The following is a 22,911-nucleotide window of genomic DNA, read 5'->3' on the forward strand; positions in this document are numbered from 1 at the left end:
GGCTGTTGCTCTGAGGCGCCGGTCCTTCTTCTGTACACAGGTGTACTTTGTAGGCATGTCAACGTCTCCTGTTAGTTCTGTGAAGCATTAGAAGCATTAGATTTCTTTTGATGGCATCTTTTTGCTATTTTCCTTTTTGCTTTAATGATTTAAAACTCGTTTATCAAGAAGTAAATTTTTTTAGCTCAGGGGACAAACCCTTAGCTGGCCTGTGCACTTCTGCGTCTCCTCCCCCACATCTCCTTGAGGAGTGGTGCACGGTGGGAGAGAGGTCAAAGCACTGTGTTGCCATGGAAATGGCAGTAATTGTGCAAATATAATTGTGGCCGGGTCTGTTTGTTGCTGCTAATTCTCTCTCTCTCTCTCTCTCTCCCCCATCTCTCCCTTCGCCTCCCTTCCTCCCCCCCCCATTTTTCTTTTGGTAATAATACAAATCCTAATTAGGATGCACCAGGGAAAGGTTGCTAGGAATTCAGCTGTCTTAAGGGGAAAGGACGACCAGCGTTGGCTGGGAAGCCCCACTGAACTGGCATGTTTCAAGAAAAGAGACCATGAATAGATCTTCAAGGTTTTTTGGCATGTGACAGCCAAATTAGAATCTTTTTCTCTATATGTGTTTTTTCTTTTAATATGTTTTCTTACAGTACAATGAATCTTTGCTTATTAATAGCAGCTAGAAATCATTACTTTCATTCAGAGAAGCTGAATGTATGGATTTGCATAATGCAGCTGTGAAACAAGACTGTTCTTACCACATCAGTAACACTTCAGAATTTAGTGAATAAATTTGTTTGAAAACGATGCAGACTGTTAGAGCTTAGCAACTTCTAACTATATGTTCCTGACCCTGTGTTACTGGGACTGTGCACTGGACACTGCTGAATTATGTGGAATCACAGAGAGGCTTGGATTGGAAGGGAATGTTTGGAAACAACTGTCCTCGGAGAGCAGCCTTTTAAATAATACTTTAATTATTATTATTATTTTAGATAATTAATTCTATTGATTTGCATTTCTTAGTCTTTAGCTATATGAGAAACTCAGTACACGTTTTAAAATCTAATAACGTAATGAATCATGTTGATTATTCAAATGTTGCCGACAGTAAGAACAAAAGTAATGTTTGAGCTTAGAAATTTGGAGGGTGCAGAGGAGACTCAGTAAGAGTAACTTCTTTTAAATGGATACCTAGAAAAGGATACCTAAGCTTTCCTTAGAGAAGCAAATTAGTTTTTAGCTTCTTTTAAGTTATAGAACAGTGGATATCATGAAATGATCTGCACTTCTGGGTTCTGCAGTGGCCAAAACCAAAAATCTTATTTTTTCTGAAGACAAACTTTTTTACTTTCCTGAAATCTCTAGCTTTGTTTACACTCTGTGATCTGCAGCCAAACCCCAATAACATACTTCTCTGCTGAACTAAAATTAGCATCTAGGAAGCAATATTCAATAGAAATCTCCTATTTTATTTTGGCGTAAGTAACATTTGACAAATGGAAGATGTTCATAGTTGACAAAAATCATTGGTGATAATGAAGAGGGAGAGAGGGAGGCCAGCTGCTTGATGAAGGGTGTGATTATTGCAAGCTGTATAAGGAGCAGTGATGTAGAACAGGGCTAACTGCTAAGCAAAGGGTCACACTGGCTGAAAAAAGATTTTACAACTCTGGCACAGTTACCAGTTCTAAAAACTGCTTCAGACTCAAATCTGATACTGCAGTGGCTTCTAGGAGGGCAAGGATAGCTCTTGCTGTTTTAGAGATCTTTTCTTTCTGCCTTAGCCATGTGAAGGCTGGTTGTTTGCTGGCAGAAACAATGAGGGCAATAGAAAGCTTGTTTTTAATTCCTCTAGGAAGAACTGCCCTGCTCCTGAGCGTTAGCTTGTGAGGTTAGACAGCAGCATATAAAGACTTGAAGTTGCCAGCTCATTCTTTTTCACCCATTTTAAATAAATGATATAGAAATCACACCAGCTGTGTCCCATGGGAAAGCTTGGTGTTTAATTAGCCACCAGCCTGGGGTTGTGCACTCACTACAGGGACTAATTTGCCACCTGGTGTGAAGCACTCACCCACAGGTGTCAGCTGGGAGCTGGGAAACAGCAGCACAGGCAGGTGTTCCTGCTGCTCCTAGGGAGAGTGCTGGCCAGAGGGGATGTGTGCAGGCTAGGAGGGAGAGAAGGATAGGAAAATGGGGCTCTTGTTTGCTGCTGGCCCAGCCAGACATCTTAGAAACAAATTCATGACCTGTCTCCATTTGTTATTCAGAACAATGCTATTTTCTCCTTGTTGCCCTAGAAATAAATGTGACTGCTCTGATCTCAAAAGGGATGGCATCTCAAACACTTGGGACTGTGCTGACCCTAAGTATCTTTCCAATGCCATCCAATGGCCTCTCCCCTGAACTCCTACTGTAAACCTGCCTCTTACTGTTCTGAAAGCCCTTCAATCCACTGATAAGTCAGAAAACCCACTCCAAGTGTTTTCTTATTCTTCCCATCTTCTCCCACACTAAGGTTCTCCAGGCCTAAAGACACCTATTATGCTTTATTTATTCCAGCACTTTTCTTTCAAGTGTGGTCAGAGCTTTGTGCCAAAATCTCATTTCTGCCCTTGCTTCTTCCATTTCCTTAACTTACAATCATGCCCCAGGTCTGTGTGCCGAGCATTAACTGCTGGAGAAAAAAGGAAGGGCTGAGGTAGTATTAGCAATTCTGAATCTGTCCATCAGCTGAGCTTTTCTTCAAGGCAGACGTTACTGGCCAAATTCAGTGCTTTTCTAGAGACACTACACAGAACAGTTCTCCTTTAATTTAAGAAAGTATAACGGTGTCCTAGAGGGATCTGAGATAATGTTGCTGGCAGAGCAGCACAAGCATAGCTGAAAAGAGCAGAATTACCAGAACCTCTTGTTTCTGTTTCAGCGCTTCTAAGAGCACATATGTGTTATGGTCTTATACTGGAGCTGGAAGATGGTGTTGAGACTTCACATATCTGCAGATAGCACTGTCAACAGCAGCTAAGTGCTTGGTCTCAAAAGAGTAAAGTAACTTGGTTAGACAGCAGTACCAGATGTTTGTGCAAGACTGGCTGCGAGGCATTGCTGGAATGTGAAGCAGTTCACAACATCAGCACACAAATTCAAGAAGCTTCATATATTTGTTAATTTTTTTTATCATGCCATCAAGTCCAGTTCCAGTACTCCTAACACACCGTCTCCCCTCATCCCTTTTTCCCCTCAGGCAACTCTCTAATCTCTTTGACATGCCTATTCTGTCTAGTGGCTTTTCTTTACAAATGTCTTTTGTGTTTTGATTCCCTTCCTTTGTGTGTGAATTCCTTCTTTTTCTTTCTGCTGTCCTCGTTGTGCTTGCTAGGTAGATTCTGTGTGTAATGCTATTAGATCAGGATAATCCATGCTTGGCTTATCTGTACGACTGTCTCTGAAGATTAGTGAAAACCAATGTTATGGGCTAGATAAACAGTGAACTGGTTCAGGAGGGCTCTAATGTCAGTCTGAAGATGCTCAAGAAAATGACAGCTGATTTTCATTAACTAGATTTGAGTGTAATGGTCTGTAATTTCATTGAGCCCTGTTGGGATGCATGTGCCTTGAGGAGATACACTAAGTGTCACACAGTACTCTTCACTCAGTTCACTTCTGCAGGACTGGAAAGAACTGAAATCAACTTGGTGCAAGTACGACAAAATACCTGTGGAGCATGTATTGCTTCTTGTTTCGTAATTAACTGGGTTTTGTGAATGTTTTACAACAGGAGGGTTGTCTGGTATTGGTTTCCAAACTATGGAATTTTAATTTTCTTAACTGTGGCTTTCCAATGACTTCCTGGCTGGTGATCTAGTTAGATGCCCCAGCAATGGTGCTTGGAACATGCTCCTGTCAGATGTATAGGCTTGAGTTTAAATGCACCAAATCTATGTATGGAAGATGCATAAAATCCTTGTCTGGGCTGTCTTGTCCCTTTAATATCCTCTGCTTGCTCTCCCTGCATGCTTATTAGCTGTGTTGTCTGAGATTGTCTGTGAGAGGACAGGGGAGTCTGTTGGATGACACAGTCTGACTGGCTGAAGCTCTACAAACAGCACTCAGTGCAGCATCTGGACAGCCCGCAGATCTTTTGTTGCTCCTATGTTAGTAGTAGGCCACTCTGTGGTGAGTGCAGGGCTTCTTGCTGGCGGCTCTTGGGCTTCCTGTGCTTTCCTGAAGAGAATGGCTTAGAGAGCAGCAGTGCTGGGGAGGTCACTGTGCCTCGCAGGCTGGCTCTGGGGAAGGGAATTGCAATCCCCTGCAATGAGATCCCATTTCTAAATCTCTTTCGCAGGTGTGGAATGTGCTGTTAACATCAATGAGTGTGAGGAGGGTCCCTGCAAGAATGGAGCTGTCTGTGAGGATGGCATTGCTGACTATACCTGCCACTGTGCCCCTAGCCAGGATGGCATTGTCTGGGGAGGGAAGAACTGCTCTGTCAAGCTCACTGGGTGCCAGACACATGACTGCCAAAATGAGGCCTTGTGTATCCCGACTTACCAAGCTGAGAGCCACGGCCACCTGTGCCAGTGCCAGCCTGGTTTCTATGATGCCACATGCTCAACACCAACAACATTTTCCTTTGCTTCCAGAGGGTATCTCCTCATTGAGCTGCCCGTGAACAATCAGAGCAGGAGGGAGGTAGCAGGAGAGCAGCTTGCCAGTGTGTCCCTCCGGTTCCGAACCACCCTGCCCAGCGCCATCCTTTTTTACCGAGGCCGTGAAGCTGAATACTTGTTCCTGGAGCTCTTTGATGGCATTCTACGTGCACAACTGAAGAGGCAGGATGAGTACCTGCTGCGGCTGGAGGGGCTGAGAGTTGATGATGGCCACTGGCATAAAGTTGAAGTTGTTCTGCAGAACACTGTGCAGCTCAAACTCTGGCACGACTCCTGTGATGCAGGTATCTGCGTGCAGAGCTCTCCTGTCCCACACAACGCTACTGCAATCCCACACACCTTCCTGAGCATGTATATTGGAGGTGCTGAGGATCCACTGGCCAACAACACACAGAGTCAGCAGGGCTTTGTTGGCTGCCTGGAAGACTTGCAGGTGGATGCTGAAGCTGTGCTCCCGGTGGCTCTCCCTGTGAGTGAGGTTTCCCCTGTGACACAGGGCTGCGACCGCACTGAGTGGTGCCTCTCCAAGCCCTGCTTTCATGGCGGGTTGTGTGTGGACCTTTGGACAACGTTCAGGTGTGACTGTTTGAGGCCATACGGAGGCCCTGTTTGCTCATATGGTAAGTGCTGTGTGATTTACACCTGCCAGCTCCTTTGTCAGTGCTCCAAATACACTACATAAGCATTTACAGTACCTCCAGAAGCAATATTTTCTAATTGACCAGAGAGAAGAATAAAGCAAAACTCTATAAAGAAAATTCTTATTGATTCCCTGTCACTCGCTCCTGCAGAAATGATAACCAGATTTGTGGTACAGATGTTACTCCTTGTTGAACCAGAGGCTCTGACTCACCTTTGTATCAGATCTGAATAACTGTAGGAGAGTAGGGAAGTTGTTTCACTGTGAGAAGCTGAGCTTGAGCTTCAAGTGAATGGGAATGTATTGCTTTATAAACAAAATAGAAAGTGTTAAAGTTGGTGTTTCTGAGTTAAAATTATACTTATTTGCCTTTTTTATTCCCATAAGACTTATATTGTCCTTTTTTTTTTTTTTGTATAAAGTTGCTCTGCTGTTGCCTTGTCAGAGAGCTGATGTACATTTCACTTCTCTTCCAGAACACCCAGCAGTAACATTTGGCCTAGAGAATTCTACTAGCTTTTCCTCTTTCATCCTTTCTGATAGCCTTGGTGCAGACTTCAACATCTCCTTTTTCATCCGTAGTCTGAAACCAAATGGTTTACTATTGCAAATCAGCAATGAAACAGACCCCTGCCTCACTATATACTTGAAGAAAGGCAAGCTAAAGATTGAGATGTTATCTACAGATACTGTGACATTTCCGGAAAATTTAGTTGATGGGAGAAGACATCTGGTAGCTCTGTCTTTCCAAGGAGGAATTGTTGGTGCTCACCAACCAGACACGTATGTGGAGCTGGGACAACTGGCAGGACGGCCTCCTTTAACTGGCTATGAAGTGTATATTGGTGGACGTCCTGACCCAGACAGCACTGGCCTGTGGGGAGGGTATTTTAAAGGCTGCTTGCAAGACATCCAACTGAATGGCCACAAAATAGAGTTTTTTCAGGTTGAGAACTACAGTCTGCCAGATGAACTTAATAGGACTCAAAATATTAATCTGGTGAATGGATGCATCTCTGATAACACCTGCAAGGTAGGAGATCTTGTTTCTCTCGGCATGTGTGCAGTTGTTTATTATAGGCGTGTGACTGCAGAACAGTTTGACTGTTGCTGGTACCAGGGAAACAGAACAGGATGCCTGCACTCTTAGGCCTCACTCCTGTGATGTAATTCTTATCTCTTTGCCCTTTTTTTTTTTTTTTAATATAACTTTTCAAATCTGAGAACTACAGACGTCTCTAGAATTAAACTGTGGGAAAAACTCCTGCACTGTTACGTTACTAATTTCGGCAGCTGTTTGCTTTGATTTGAATACACACACACAAAAAGAACCAGAAAGCCCACCATTTCTTTCTCCCCATCATCAGTAAAATTGTACTGGTCGGAGTGATATGCTCAGAATAACTGCATTTTTCACAGAAAGCTTTAGGCTGGTGTCCAAACCATGATTACTGTACATGTATGCATCTTAATGTGTAGAGTTTGCAACAGCTTGAAGGTCAGCATGCTGCAGACCAGTAGCTGTGTGGATGAGATGCTCTCTGAAGTACAGTGTCCTTGCAGATCTGCTGCCAGCTGTTCTTTCTAAACCGATGGAGTTCTACCTGGAGGGATTTTGTCGATCAGCACTGTATGTAGGGAGGGCAGGGGTCTCAGGACTTGCCTGCATAAAGACTCTTGTACTTCCTTTGCTGCTGTTGATTCACTTATTTAATCACCCTTTCTCAATTTAAACATCAACTTTTCCTTCCACCAGGTTCTCTTAAATCTAAACATGAATTATACTGCTCCTAAATTGTGCTATTTTGCCTTACAGTCTGAACCATGTCAGAATGGTGGCACATGCACTGTCACTTGGAATGACTTCCATTGCAGCTGTCCAGCAAATTTCACTGGGAAGTTTTGTGAAGAGAGAGTCTGGTGTGAAAGTGACCCATGTCCTGAAGCTACTACTTGTATAGATGTTCCAGCAGGATATGTGTGTGAGTACTGTTATCCTGCTTATGTGTTGGTAAAGTCCTCAGGGTCTCCAACCAGTATTACTAGTTCTCACTGTTGTGATAAATATAAACACATGCTACAATTAGCAAGCTAAGAATGGTGGCCAAGTACGTACTGTTACAGGCAGCATGTACTTTATGGATTTACCACCAGTATGTGATAGAGTGAAGGTGGCACTCAAAGATGTTTTCTTCTGTTACTGAGGCTTTATCAGGGAGGAGCCTGCCTTCTGTTTGAGAGTGATTGCCTGCCTTAGCAACACTGCAGTGCAAGGGCTATCTTTTTTCTCTAATGTTCATCCATTCCAAGAGTCTCACTTTATTCCACGAACTCAGACAATTAATGTGTTTTCAACTAAGACAGAACCAAAGAGAATGAAGAAGACTTGCAGGTTTATGATTCCTTGCTTTGGAGGGAATGTTCTTAGTGGCTACAAAGTGTCCAGGAACTCAGGATGTTGGCCTATTTTCAGCAGCTTTGTATGTGTTGCTTTTCTGACTTACATCCTAGTTTTTCTGTAAGAAAAAGGTGATAGTTTTATTTGTGTGCAGTGCTGTGAAATTAATGAGTAAAAATTGCCAGATAAGAGCTAGTTATTATTAGAAGCATAACTGTAAACAGGAAGAGCCTTAATGATGCCAGCCACTGAGCTTCTAATCCTGCTCACACTAAGCTTACATAATTCTTAAGGGATGAAACTTGCCAGGAACCTTGCATTGTGTCCTGCTGCAAATGTTACACCTGCTGTCTTTCAAACCCCTGATGCACTATTCCTTTATTTGTAGGTTTGGCTAATGCAACATTTAATAGTTCTGCTGCCATTGAATTTACCACCAATGCATCTGTGACCAGAACTCTGGACAGCCTCCTCATGGATTTCAGAACCAGAGACAAAGACGCTGTTTTGCTTCGGGCTATGGAAGAAGTGGACTCCCTCCAGATAGCTATTAAGAACTCCTCTTTGCTCGTTGACATCAGGAGCGGGAATAATATTGAAGGTGTCAGCTTCCTGAGTCAGAGCGCTGTCACGGATGGCGCCTGGCACACAATCTCTGTGTCAATGGAGGAGCCTTCTGCACTGTCTTCCAGATGGGTGGCTCATTTGGATGGGTCTGTTAATATGACTTTGCAGGGAAATGCTGGGAACCTGGATTTCTTAAAGAACAATGCACTGATTGTTCTAGCTGAAAACTTCACGGGCTGCCTAGGACAAGTGAAGATAGGAGGGATCTACCTGCCATTCACTCCCCATCTCTCATATCCCCAGCCAGAACAGTTCCAGCAGTCCAGCAGAACAACTGTCCAGTTAGGCTGCACGGGGGCTGATGTCTGTGCTTCTAATCCTTGCAGCAATGCTGGCATCTGCAAGGACTTGTTCAACTCCTTCAGCTGTGCCTGCAGTGCTGGCTGGGAGGGGCTGCTCTGCGAGTCCAATATTGATGACTGCCAGTCAAGCCCGTGTGTTCATGGGAACTGCACTGATAGACTAGCAGATTTTCAGTGTGAATGCTTCCGGGGATACATTGGAAAGAAGTGTGACATCAATGTGGATGACTGTGTGCGGCACCAGTGCCAAAATGGAGCTACCTGTGTTGATGGGGTTTATGGCTACTCCTGCAAGTGCCCAGCGCAGTATTCAGGACCTCGCTGCGAGTGGGTATCTTGCCAGGTTTGAACCGGGATAGAGAAGCCCCCATATAAATAGGATTTTTCCTTTGGGGCACTTGGGGAATTTTTTAAATAAGGTTTATATTTATAGCATTTGCATTGGTTTGGAAAAATTCCAATATGTTTTAGTTACAAAACGAATTACTTAGACTTCCATCTACTTGTGCTGTTTAAACCGAATATTGAGATAAATATTTAAATGGTTGAACTTCAGTTCTCAGATCCACCCAGGTTGAATTTCCTGTTGCTTACTCCATTTCTGCTGCAGATAATTATCTAGTGCTTGCACTTTTCTTTTTGTGACCTAGCTGTGGTGCAGTTTGATATTCCAGCAATATGCTGTCATTACTTCATTTTCTTCAGCAAGAATAGGCAGCTGTGAGGAGAGTCCCAGTACTGATGACACTGCTACCACATCTTCTACGAGCAGTACAAACTCCTTCTTGGGGGATGCTTAAAGTAATATTTGGTTACTATGGAAAATTTCTGAGACTCTTCCCTTCTCATGCTGTGTCAAAGCCTCAAAGCCCTTCCTGGAAAAACCAGTGACTGTTCTTATGACCCTTGCCAGCTCAGACTCCACTGTAGCTGCGTATGCTTTTACCTTCCTCACAACTGGTGGCTTTAAAGGCAATCTTCTGCTTTTCCCAGATGGCCATTCCCACCTGAACAATGTGGTAAGAACTTCACCTGTCTGAATGGTGGCAAGTGCATCACTGAGACCTGGGGAGCCAACTGCACTTGCAAGCCAGGTTTCACTGGAAGGAAGTAAGTGTTATTTTTCTGATGCCTGCAAAGGAGCTTGTGCTCTGATTTTTACATCCATGGGATAGCTGAACAGGTTCAAATGCTTCATCCTCTTATATATCCTTTTGCCATTCAAACAACTCCAAACTATACCATTTATTTTTAGAATAGGTGGGCTTGATATTATACTGTTAATAGTATCAATTTTCACAGCATGCACCACCTCCAAGTATTTTTTTTTTTTTTTTTTGCCTCATGAGGATTAATTAACTGTGCTAGAGAATCATACTGGCTTCAATCATATAGAAATGACAAGTGGAGGATTAGTATGTGTAAAACTTCCACGTTGCTGGACCCTGGAGAAAGCCCTTTAAAAAGATGTAACATAAAGTTTTCAGATAAATGAGGTTTTTGTAGGTTGTTTGATCTTGTGTTCTATGACACAACAACGTATGTGAGAAATTTCATTTAACTCTAATAGCTTTTCCTTTCCAGTTGTCAAATTAATATAAACGAATGTGATCCAAACCCTTGCCAGAATGGAGGTACCTGTCAAGACTCTGAGAACAAATTCAAGTGCTTGTGCAGTGCCAGCTACGCTGGAGAGCGCTGTGACATTAACGTAAGCACTTCCTTCCTTTTGCTTTTCAAAGCTCCTCTCTGTTCCTCCAAACTTTGAATTATGAGAAACTAATTATGAGAAATTATGAGCAGTTGGCTTAGTGGAATCCTTGTGTACCAGGGTATAGTGAAACTGCCTGTGTGTTGTGTGTGTCTTGGCTAAAGCACACTGGTAAGCATGCTTGGCACCAAAGAAACTTGAAATGCGTGTAGTGGTGGTACAAAAAGAAAATTAGATATTCTAGCTATATCCTTTTCAAATAAGAACAGTGAAGAAAAACTTGATCCAAAGCTGGAAATGACCAGCAGCAAATGTAATGCTTGTAGAGTGCTAAGGCTGTTTTCACCTTCAGTAGTGTAAACAAGGCGGTAAGAAGCAGCAAGAATATGGAAGACAAGTTGACAGTGAATAAAAACTTCCCCCATTTACATTAAGTAGGAAGCTGTTGGACAATATAAAATTGCAGGAAAACCAGGAATGGTTGATCCAGCTGAGTTCACGCAGTGTGATAGAGATGTGCAATGCACCAAACAGTAAGATAGTGTCTTTATTTTTTTTTACTCAGCCCTCTTCTATTCACCACCTTACTCTCCCTCCCACAGTTTCTTGGAGAATGGAATTTAAGCTGGCATTTTGTCTTGGATGAGCTTAATTACAAAGTAGCTTCTCTCTCCAAAGATCATCTGAGTGGAAATTTGTTTGGAGATGACAGTCAGATAAAATCAAGCTGAATGTGATAAAAGAGAAAAAGTAGCATGCTTCTATCTGCTGTGTCTACTTCTGCCTGGATGGGCAGTTTCTGTGATGCTTTTCTTTTTCTGCATAAGCAAAGCATTGCTGTTTGGGACTGGAATCCTTCCTGTGCTGAAGCTGTTACATTGTACACTTGCTTTTTTTTCTGTAAAGCTGTTGCATGGACAGATAGTTTGTCTGGTAACCTGGGAATGTACTAACCCATTCTGTATGGAATAGGCTGTGCACCACGGTGGAGTCTGCTGCTGTTGCTGTTACTAAGGTCTACATAATGCATGCACCATAAGCTCACTCCTGACGTTTCCAGTTTGCATGCACAGACTCCTTCAGGTACCTGTCTCTTTGCTCCCTGGACACTTCTTGTAGATTCCTGGGTTCATTTTCATCACACCCACTGCTTTCTGCAGAACAGCCTTTTCCCTGTTTAAAGGATGGTGTCTGTGGTGAGGTCAAGAAGGACAGACAAGCTATGGCTAACTGTTATTGGCAGTTGTAGAAGCAAAGGCATTAGCTGCATTCTCTTGCTCTTTCTCCTTCCCCCCAACAGGAGCAAATAAGGAGCATGCAACAGGCAGTAGGGTAGGCTGCTAAAAATTCCTGCAGCATTGGTGAAGTGCAACTAATCTGCATGCTTGTGCAAAACTAGAACTAATTGCTAGTGCATGGCTTGAGTTTCGGCATTCTCAAAATCAGTTTAAACTTCAGTCATTTGAAAATGGAAGAAGGGCTTCCAGGTAGTCTGGGAATAGTCCTGTTGTGTATTGCTCTGCGACGTGGGCAGAGACTGGCATCCAAAAGCATTAAATATTCAAGCTTGGATTCTTGGCAGATAGTATTTTTAACAGAGAGAAGTATTTCTTGTTTTTAGGCTTATTTTTAAAGGTTTCTTTTAATGATAAAATTCCACATTTAAAAAAAAAAACTTTTTTGTTGGTGCTGTTCCCTGTCACCTTAATTCCACCAGTATCAAGATACTCATTTGACTGTTTCTCTGCTCTGTACTTGAGCCTTTTATCTTCTCCATCTCCCATCCACATACCGAACATCTCCCTTCCTGCTGCAAGCTGTTTCACTGTATTTTTACATAGTGTGGACATTAAAGTATGTCTTTCTAACTTAAAAGTTTTGAGCTCACCATTCAGTATTTATATTACTTAAAATCTTTTGCTCTCAGATGTCATAAAGCTCATCAAGGTGGCTACACCTGTCCTTGTTTTTGTAACCACTGAATGAATGCTCCACATTGCCATCAGAGGCATCACTGAACTTTTTTTAATACCATTCCCCTACTCATGGAAATTGTAGTGTTACTGAAAAATTCATGTTTGTCTGGTTTAACTTTACAGTGTTAATTTTTTGAACTGCTAGTTAGATCACACTGGTGACACCTACACATTTTAGTCTTATAACATTAAAGAGGGTCCTTTAAGATTCCCACTTTGATCTGAATCTTTTCCTGCTGTGAAAAACCATACAGAACGGAGAGAATAGGGAGCGTGATATTATTTGGATAGTTTCAGCTGATCTAATGCTGTCTGAAATGTTGGGCAGACTCTTAACACAGCCGTTTGTTCCAGTTAGAACAGCAGTAGTTATCTTCATTAGCAAGCTGTGTGCAGTGGACAGCTTTTCTTTGTAGCAATTGTGTTGCTCCAAGATTAGTCTCATAAACTGCATTTAGTTTTGCTGTCCCCATGTCAGCTAGGATTTACTGTGTTGGGTAGCAAACATTTCTTTGTTGTGGTCATTCTGAACATTGCCTGCTTGACTGACTTAACTGTTCCATCAGTAAATCTGTGTTTATAACAGTCCTAACATTAACTGGCAGCTTGGTGAAGTTGGAGAACAGTTCTGATGAGTGTCACCACTCAGGAATTAGAGGAAAATTTCAGAAGCTGTCGGTAGCTTTCTTTATATCAGGAGTAATGCATTGAAAAAAAAAAATTATATATATTTTGCTGAGAGATTAAAGAATGAACATAAGCATTCTCTGTGCAGATGCCCTCAAGCCCTATTCCTGTCCTTTTCCATTAGGGTACAGATCAACTGTCTTTTTCCTTTTTTTCCCTCTATTCTGACCGTTCTGAGCTGTTGGACAGGTTATTGTAACCACTGGAGTTTCATTGTTTCTCCATTAATTTCTTTTACAGAAAGGGACTCCAGGTGCTTTCTTCCCCTCCCCACTAATTGAAGTAGCTGTCCCTGTAGCCTGTGGCTCTTTACTGCTGCTCAGTATTGGTCTCATATTCATGATTATCACTGCAAGGAAGAGGCGCCAATCAGAGGGAACCTACAGCCCAAGTCAGCAAGAAGTGGCAGGAGCCCGGCTGGAGATGGACAGTGTCCTAAAGGTGCCACCCGAAGAGCGGTTAATATAGGCACTGCCCTGGAGACACAGCTGCAAGGTCTGCTTTGACCTTGATCTTTTTCCAGCACTTGCAGCAGATCCACTCTTATCTCAGTTTCTTTAAGGCATGGTAATGAAGACCTGGACTTAGAAGAACAAGGCAGTCTGTGTATGTAGTGGCTGTTCCAGTTGGTTTCATTTAATTGAGTCAGCTGCACACCACTGGCTCACAGTGAGCCTCTTTACTTCCTTCTTTCCTGCCCCAAGGGCTGTCCCATACTTTCACCTCAGTAGAAGCTGTTGAAGTGCACCAGCTTTGAAGTTCCTCTGGCTCCATTACACTTCTCACGTAGCAATGGCATATTTAAATCTGCTTTAAAAGGTAGGGTTAAATTGGGCACTAACTTAGAGATAAAGATCTGTATATACTTGTAAGAAGAACTGGATAGAGAGTATTTATGACTGGTTTATATACACTGTTCTAACTTAATGTGCTCAAAGCTTATTCAGCTCAGGCATATGAGGTTTTCAAATCTGTTCTCAAAAAACAATTTTCAACAGCAACAGCAGCTGTGACTTCCTGCCCTGTGATGGACACAGCGTTACAGGGAATTGTCACAAATTACTGAAACCACTGGTTTATGAAGTAATGTTAGACATTCCCATGGGTACCACACAACAGAGGTACAGCTGGAATTTTGCAGGTTTGTGAACCAGTGCTGGAAGTACCTGCAGTGTCTGTTGCCAAATACTGGACTCAGGCCTATGTGAGCAGGGGAAGTGGGGAGCAGTCACCACACTGCTTCTGTATTGCTTGGATTTGTAGGGGACTGTGGTTCTCAGCCAGTGAAAGGGGGAAAGTTCCATTCACGCACTGCTGTTGTCACTGTGATGGTAGCTTAGAGAGAGGTTATCGGGACTGGGATGAGGGATATGAAATGTGGCCTGTCCCCATGGGAGCTCTCAGTAACATCCTCTTCTACCACAGCAGCCTTTGTGGGCACACCTTAGCAACTCCTCCGTTGTGGGAGCAGTTGGGGCTGCGGGGACTGCCCTTCTCCTTGCAGTTGGTGCAGCCACGGTGATTGCCATGAAGAGGAGGCGAGCAACTCAGGGAAGATACAGTCCAAGCCGGCAAGAAAAGGATGGTGCTCGAGTGGAATTGTGGAACGTAATCAAGCTGCCACCAACAGAGAGGCTGATATAAGAACTAGGGTCACAAGTCATCCTTTAACAAACTGCTGCAGTATTTCTGTCTTAGGTCTATGTGGTTTTTTTTTTTGTTGTTTTTGTTTTTTTTGTAGGACAGATCTTTTCTTCTTTAAGCTCCTTCACAGGACACAGGTAACTGCCTTCTGTTAACTTGGTAATATTCAACTGCTTGAAAGAGCTTGATTAAGTTATTACAGCTCATTCCATAAAAGCTTTGTGAAAAATTGGTCTGTGAGCAAGGACATTGAAGCCCAGGGAGAAAAAACATCCTGGAGGGGCTGCTAGAGGAGAAGTGGTGGCTGTGGCACAGCAGAGAGGGTGTTTAGAACTACTAACAGAATGCAGTACTGCAGGTCAGTAAGTGAGGCGGTAGGGCCAAGTGATGCTGTCAGCCTTACTGACTGCCTCTGTCCTGCAGTCATCCAAGGGCTCATACCTGTAGTAACTGTCCCTGCCTTCCAGTCAATATAAACTCCACCACGCAGGTAAGTAAGAACATCTAAGGGTGAGGAACAACCCACAGTATTAAGAACTTATTTCAAAAAAACACGTGCCTGTGCTCCTTCTGTAAATTCAAGGCTGGTGACTGACTGATGGAATATAATTCCCAGAGCTGCTGCTGTCCTTCCATAATGGGACCTGAGTTAAGTACCACTATGCTATAGTAGACACTAAAATCTTTTCCTAAGATTAGAGTAAAACATAGGAATATGTTAAGTGCCTTTTTAAGACTGAGTGACCAGTTACAGAACTACCTTTTGTGAAATTAGAATGTTTATGCGCATAAAATCTGGTCACTTCTGTGATCAGACTTGACAGCAGTACTGAAGTGAGCCTGCTGGACTTCTCCCCCATCTGTTCCTAGCTATAGTATCTGCCATCCACACAGAGCAGACTGTATTGAGTCAAGAGCTGACATTGCGTAGCATGACCACACAACAGACCTTGAGAAGAGATTCAGCATTTGAATATTAGATGATCCTTGCTAGTGTGAAGAGGGGCAAGGGAGTTGTTTCCAGACCTGTACCCTTGTGGACAGCCAGGATTGGGGCTCACTGATACAGAAGAGTGGAAATTAAATAAATAATATATTGAACTTTAATATAAAACTATTTTTTGGGGTTGTAGCTCAGCATTCATTTTCTACTTTTGCTATAAAAAGGGATATTAATTTTGTGGCTTTACTTCCTTTGTTACTGTTTTAGCTGATGACTGCACTATTTTTTTCCTCTAGCATAATGTGGTAAAGCCTGCAGAAAGAACTACAGCAAAGCAGGCCAAATAAGGTCTCAAATCGGCAGGCTTTCACAACGATTACTACATGTATCAGAAATATTTAGGAAACAGTGACTGCTTTTTTATCTCCAAAATACTATTAATAAGCAGTGTGTGAATCTGCACACCAAATCTAATTGCCACTGGAAGAGAATGCTCTCCTGTTAACACTCTTTTTGCTCTCAGATTATTATTTTTTTTTCAAACCACAGTTGTTAGTTTCTTCAGTAATTCTAAGCAAAGGGAAGAGACAAAAGAGTGATCAGGTCTGTCCAATTAAGAGCGGGTTTTCTCTGTGTGTGACCTGTTGATGGAAGGTGAACAATGAAAATTTTGAAAAATAGAACAAAGGAAACCATTAGACTTCGAGACTTAATATTTCATATGTAAGGTCACTTTTCCTTGAATATTTAGGAAGAGGTGAAAGAGCGTGCAGTGATCTCACCAGCTGTGGCTTGGGAAGGAGTTGGAGAGGATAGTACTGATAACTACAGAAACTACCTAACATCAGTTCAGGGAGCTTGCTGTTCACTTTATTTATTAGCAACGCTGCTGTTACTTTTACCATGAGTGATTTGCTCTGTGTACTTTCCAGATGCTATTTAGGAGGGTCTACTACACTTCTAGAATAGAGACAGCTACACTTTGGTGTAGGGAACCTGCTTTGGCAGGGGGGTTGGTCTCGATGATCTCTAGAGGTCCCATCCAACCCCTACAATTCTGTGATTCTGTCCAGTCACCTTGCTACAGGGGAAAGAGTTAAGCTGCACACCTTAAGAAAACAGTGAGTGCAATTTTCCCTGGCAGCATTTGGGCAACAAATGAAGCAGGCAGTGCTTTTCTGGGAGAGCAGGTCTGAAGGGGAAGAACTGGCTGCAGAGCTGGTTACTGTGTCTCCTCTAGGGAAACAAAAATGCAGGCTGGCTCTGAGACCTGCCCTGTCTTAAGCTAAGGGTGTGTTTATCTCATGGAGAGAGAGGATTTGCAGCCCACACTCATATCAGGGGGCTGAGGCAGAGCCCCATATCCTGTCACAGTCGTCCTGCATAATCTTTACTTAAATTGCAAAGGTAGGTGTGGTTTTTCTTCATTCCATAAAGCTACAGCAAGATTAAAATATACTTTTGGTTTTCCTCAAACAGGCCTGATTAACCTCCAGGTCGGTGCCAGGAGATGAGAATTACTGCTACTTTTTAGGGCTTCTCCATTCTTTTGTGTTAAAATTGTAGAAAAATGAAAGCAGCAAAAGAATCTGAATGAACAAATTTTACTCTAACCTGTATTATTTGAGAAGAAAAACCAAATTGTGATGTAAGAACTGAGTATTACTAAGTACTGAAATATCTTGAAAGGCAGTAAGTAGCTGCACATCCCCCAGCAGCAGACACCTAAAACCTAAAAACTGAAGCAGTGAATCTGTCTGCGTCTCCTGCTGTTCCTGGGGTAGTCAGCAGGAAGGCTGCTGCTCAGTTGCTTTACAGGATTAGTAGAGCAGATGTTTATATTTCAAGCACCCAAAGCCAGTACTAGGATAAGTGTAAAAATACTTTGTCAGTGTCTTGAGCATTTCTGCAAAATAATTTATGAAAGCTTTTTTTTTCAATAATGAACTTAACTTTCTTTTTATATTTAATTTTTGAATATATTTTTTCACAAAACTGGATTTGCTGTAGTTAATTGTTGTGATCCTGATTTCTTTTCTAATTGTAAACTTTATAATTTGTTAAAAAAAAATAAAAAATAAAAAATTTTAAAAATGATTTAGAATGTCCCTCAAGTTTACAATAAAATTATGTATAAAAATAGACCTAGTTACCATGATCTGTGATTACTTCTTGGCAAATTGCTACTTGATTTCTAGGTTGCTGATTTTGGTCTGTAACAGAGTTTGCACAGCCACAAGTTTCAGTGCTGCATTAAGTTTCTCATTATTATTATTTCTGTCACACACCATAACTCTAAACAGCACAGCAGCTAGCGAAGTCCTATATTTCTACAATAGAAGGGAGCTACTGAAACCTGTTGCGTTCTCCGTTAACTTATACTGAAGTATGTGCTACTGCACACTGTGCTGCCTGAGCAGAGCTGTCAGTGATACCATTCACCTGTACAGTTATGAGCAAAGACACAAAATCAGCCTGTGTTTAGAGACCTGACAAATGTAACAGCCTAAGTCAGGACAGATTTCTGCAGCAGCAGAAACTCCCTTCTGGAGAAATGGGAGGCAGCACTCTGCAGCAGAAGGGAAAAAAACAGAGAGGACCACACTTCAGTCTTTACCACATCATCTGACCCAATGTGGCCGGAGAGATTCTGCCCACACCAGGCTGAATGCCAAAGGAAGTTCACATTCAAGCATTCAGAATAACATTTTCTTTGTAAAAAGACCTCACAGATCTCTCCTACCTCCCTGAGTCTGAAGGCCTCTTCTGTAATCCCCAGCTGCAGGGCCAGAGGCAGAAGTTGGAGGTGGGGCCAGCTGGGCTCTTGATCTGATGCCTGCCCTCAGCCAGTGCATCACAGGGAAGGATGCAGAGATGTGCTGCGTAAGGACAAGGGGCTCAGGCTGTGCTGCTGTCAGTGATGGCAGAGCAGAGGTACGGCTGCACCCTGCACCGCTTACCCAGGCAGTCTTGGGAACTTCGCTCTGCAGTTGTGCCACAGGAGCTGCTGGTGGCAGCCCTGCTCCAACTGCAGGACAGCTGCAAGCTCTTTCCTGGCAGGAGAGCTGCTAATGAACAGAGCTCAGAGTGAGCAGCCTGAACTGGAGCGCCTGGAAAGGAGGCTAGAATGTGGAAATAAATGACTATAGCTGAAACAGCTGCACCGACTGCTCGGTACTGTCAGTGTCCCCGTGCAGTGGAACACCCAGAGCCACTGAGGTACACCTGACACCGCACATCCAGTTTGCTTCCATGTAACAGCAACACATCAGCATCATGGGGTGCATCAACCACTTTGGCACTGAGGTAACGGCTGCAATAAACACAACCAGGTGAGCCTGAAACCAGAGACAGATAATCAAAATGCTTGCTGCAGAGCAATGGGCCAAAAGGGAATGGATTTAAGTTATAAAATGTGAAAAAACTTGGTGCATGCTCCTGAGAAGACAATTCTCAGTCTTTCTTTCTGGCAACTTAAGCAAACATTCCACAGAAAATTAACTAACTGTAGGCATATGCCCTTGCTTCAGTTTTATGCATCCATTAAAATCCTCTCTGGACAGAGTTTGGACAGATTCAGCCATCATTTACTTACACGCTCTTTTGAAGGCAGCACGTCACACTCTCCTGTTTAACACAAGATGTGCTGCTGCACACACTGCCTTCTGCAGTGTCACTGAACCAACCACTCCTATGGTCAGGTAAAGGGATGTTACTTTTCCCTGAAAAAATGGCAGTCATTTGTTACTGGCAGATTCTAACCACCTCTGAAACAGAAAGGAAATGGAGCAGATGTCAGTCTCCTGTTTGAGTTTTTCACACACATGTAAAAAGCAGAAAAAATGCAGGCAGCACAGACCATTCACTGCAGGTGAGAAAAAAATCAGTGTGTGGCAAGAAAAAGAAGGGAGAAAAAAAACAACACAAAAAGATGCAAAATTCAAATGGCACATCATCTGCTACATACTGGTGCTTGTATGTATCCATCACAAGTGAGGAAGTTTTTTTTTTCCTCATCTAACTCACACTAAAGGAAGTCTGCAAACTCCAGACTGGATGTATATGTAATGTTTTATAAAATGAAATGGAGCTATTGTCTTAGACTTTAAATATTTTACTATGCAATACTAAAACCATCTGTCTTCCAGCACAAAAAGAAAATACAAATCCAACTGAATGGCTTGTAAGAGTAACAGTGCTTTACAGAAATATTGATGCAACACTATGGTCTTTCTCAAACTGTTTGCATTTCAGATATTAGGAGTATTTCTCTTTCGTATTGCACAGACTCAAACACATAAACAGCCATTTTCATACACTAGAGTAAGAAAACCTCCAAGATTATATGAATAAAATAGATACATTGGAAATAATTCAGATAAAGCTTACAAGAATTTCCCCACGTGTTCAAAATGATTTCCTTTATCAAAGGCTTAATGGTGATGTGATTACCTCGATGGAGTAATGTTTTAAATGTGATTCTGCCCAAATACAAAACAAATCCAAAAAAAAGCACCACTTAAGTAAAACAGAAATGATCACTGCAAAGACAGCAGGTTTTAAAGGAGTTGCTAAGATTAAGATGAAATTTCTTGAGAATACTATTGCCATAGATAAGTGTCTTAGAAAATCAGAATGAACGTACCCTTTAACCTTTTCATTACAGTTTTGTACTTTGTGACCTCACAGTCCTTTTCATGGTCCAGTTAGCATCTCGTTATACAGCAAATGGTTCTCATCAAAAGCAGGATAAGGATTGTGGTTTTTAAGACAGGCTGAAGGAGTGGAGAGCCTTGCAGACCAGAATGAAACCCCACTGCCTCAAGGTAGCAGTTAGCACAACTGAAGTCCAGCAGTGACAGGCAGCTGCCAGGGATTGGCCTTCCAGCATTACATTACTTACTCAGCTCCACTTGAGTCTCATTTCTGTCTGTACAGACAAGCACTGCAGCTTTCATCTTGCTGCACTTGGGCCATCTTGTCAGTACACCGGCATTTAACTTGAACTCATGAGCCATGGACTTTTATACTCCTTTTTTTCTCTCTTGTTTTTTTTTTAATAATCAAGACATTGTTACATCCCATTCATATACTGCCATCTATAATGTTTGTATATAATATTAACATACACATACGTAAGAACTAGGATACTCTTTATGGACTCTATTTTCTGATATATTTAACAAAAAATAATCAAACAACAACAAAAAAATTAAAAAAAAACAAACGCAAACAAACAAACAAAATCAATTGCTGGTGTTTCCAGTTTCCCAACAGGGATGCAGGACCAAACCCTGAGCAACTGCTCTGTGCTATGGTTTTGTTGTAACAAAGAACTATGATGATTCTACACCAGAGGTCCCTATTGCCTCTCAGTGTCAGCACACTGGAGAAGGGAAATGAAAAATTTGCAACAAAAGTTCACCCAATAGTATGACCAAATGCCTGACAGGACAAACTTGGAACCTAATGGATTATTAACTCAGTACAGCCCATAAGTCTGGGTTTGTTTGCTGCACTCCACACGGGAAAGCAAAATATTATAGCTATGTATGCAACACAGGAAAAACTGAGTTGAACGCCATTCAGACAGGCAGCAAGAAAACTCTAGTATGGTGTGCTATGTCATGCTGCTGGCTGTGCTAAGGGCTGAAAATACATGGAGTAAATTCTGCTTCAGTAGTACTGACTGAAAAGCTATGTGTGGAAAACCAAACCAAATCAAATTCCAAACCAACCACCTTCATGCTTTGATCAGTGCAGGTGTCATGACTGTGTTTAGTGGCAGAAAGTGAGGAAACAGTTGCAGGGATCAGAACAACATGGGAACTTCCAAGTAAAACAAATTCTGGGCAAAAAGCAGTCGTGTGAATTGCAGCATGGCAATGGTCCTGCAGCCATAAAAGAAATGCTTGGTTGTATGCTGGCTCAAAAAGAAAACAAAAGCATCCTGTCAATTCCAAAGGGACATCAAAAGACCACTGAGAACATTACTCAAAGGTTTCCCATTGCCTTCTGAGCTGTTCAACCTTACCTGGTGTGGATGACACATCTTGCTTGGTCTTTTTTAACAAATCTTCAAATGGATCTTTTGTCTCCTCAGGTTTTGAGGACAGTAACACTGACTCTAAGCCCTTAGCTGGCCTGGAAGGGATCAAAGGGGGTTCATTAGACAGAAGAGCTAGTGCTTGTTTGGTATCTACCTGGGAACTGGACTTGCCCACCTGTAACGTTCTGGTTTTAGAAGGACCACTTAAACATGCTGGCTGTAGAGAGCTTGCTGGAGATGGGCTGTGGCTCTGCAGCAGTAAGGAGCTAGCTGGTGACATCGCTGGAGCCTGGCTGAACAAATTAGGCATGGACAATGTTGAAATGTTTGGTTGAGGTCTGTGTGGTGGATAGAAACTAGAATTAGGTGTTATGAAGCTAGAACTATAAGCATGACCTAATGTGGGGGTGAAAGAGCCCCTTGGGGTCCTAACAAGAGACACTGAAAGGGGTCCTGGCACTGTTTGTGTAAATGGATTAGGAGATGCCTGTAAAAAAGGTGGCAGTGTTGAGGAAGGATAACTGAGTGACTGGACAAATGGTGCAGCTGGAGGAGGCACAAAGTCACTTGCCACTGATACAAAGCCAGCTCCAGAAGGTGGAGTGGCTGAGCTCTGCAGGCTGCAGGAACCTTGCTGGGGGCCACTGCTTTGCCAACTGGATGTTTTTAGTGGATCCAGCAGATTCAGAAGGTAGTCACTTTCATTACCTGTATTATCTGTCTTCACCCTGACAGGCTGGAGCATCTCAGCAGTGCTGGTAGCACTGGACAAAAGCTGAGGTGAAGAAGAGGAATAATTTACAGACTGCTGGACTTCAGGTTCTAAGGACAACCTAGCAACTCCTAAGGGCTCTGGGATAAGATCTGAAACCAACTGGCTACATCCTGTAGTGTGAGCACTGAGAATTTCTGTTGGCCCAGTTGGAGTCTGATGCTTGGAAGCCCTGGGTGCTGGCGGTGGTGGCACTATCCCCAGTTCAGGAGTCTTTCTTCCCTGTGGCCTAGGAATGGTGATATTCCCTTGAGCAGCAGGATTTGAGTCATCCTTTTCTGCAGAAGCCAGAATGCTGTCTCTGCTCCGGGGTCTCCTTGTGATTGGTGGTACATTGCCAAGTGCAGTCAAGGGCCTTTCTGGTGAGCTTTGGGAGTACTTGGTAGGAATAGCCATGTCATCATGACCCATATTCCATAGCTTGTTGTAAGGGTGAGACAGCTTCATTGGTGGCACAATCCTGTTCCTCTCAGACCCAGCAAGATCCATTCTCTG

At 42.7% G+C, this 22,911-nt stretch overlaps 2 protein-coding genes across 15 annotated transcripts in view; one reads left to right on the forward strand and one right to left on the reverse strand.

Moving 5' to 3' along the window:
- The window catches only part of CRB2 (crumbs cell polarity complex component 2), a 62,961-nt gene extending 48,239 nt beyond the window's left edge, over positions 1-14,722 (forward strand). For 3 of the 7 annotated variants that reach the window (XM_019621525.2, XM_003211356.4, XM_031556242.1), the window contains 7 exons: positions 4,343-5,287; positions 5,784-6,340; positions 7,124-7,289; positions 8,094-8,961; positions 9,628-9,744; positions 10,219-10,345; positions 13,249-14,532. In XM_019621525.2, coding sequence (XP_019477070.1) covers positions 4,343-5,287; positions 5,784-6,340; positions 7,124-7,289; positions 8,094-8,961; positions 9,628-9,744; positions 10,219-10,345; positions 13,249-13,476 — 3,008 coding nt within the window. In that variant the 3' untranslated portion in view covers positions 13,477-14,532. Of the gene's footprint in view, positions 1-4,342; positions 5,288-5,783; positions 6,341-7,123; positions 7,290-8,093; positions 8,962-9,627; positions 9,745-10,218; positions 10,346-13,248 lie in introns of all 7 variants that reach the window. The other 4 variants (XR_004161680.1, XR_004161679.1, XM_031556240.1 and 1 more) reach the window with 4 other exon arrangements.
- A 4,969-nt stretch (positions 14,723-19,691) lies between these two features.
- The window catches only part of DENND1A (DENN domain containing 1A), a 174,690-nt gene continuing 171,470 nt past the window's right edge, over positions 19,692-22,911 (reverse strand). For all 8 annotated transcript variants that reach the window (XM_031556243.1, XM_031556244.1, XM_019621530.2 and 5 more), the window contains one exon: positions 19,692-22,908. In XM_031556243.1, the coding sequence (XP_031412103.1) occupies positions 21,586-22,908 (1,323 nt within the window). In that variant the 3' untranslated portion in view covers positions 19,692-21,585. The remainder of the gene's footprint in view (positions 22,909-22,911) is intronic.

The sequence above is a fragment of the Meleagris gallopavo genome, chromosome 19, assembly GCF_000146605.3.
Source record: "Meleagris gallopavo isolate NT-WF06-2002-E0010 breed Aviagen turkey brand Nicholas breeding stock chromosome 19, Turkey_5.1, whole genome shotgun sequence".
NCBI lineage: Eukaryota > Metazoa > Chordata > Aves > Galliformes > Phasianidae > Meleagris > Meleagris gallopavo.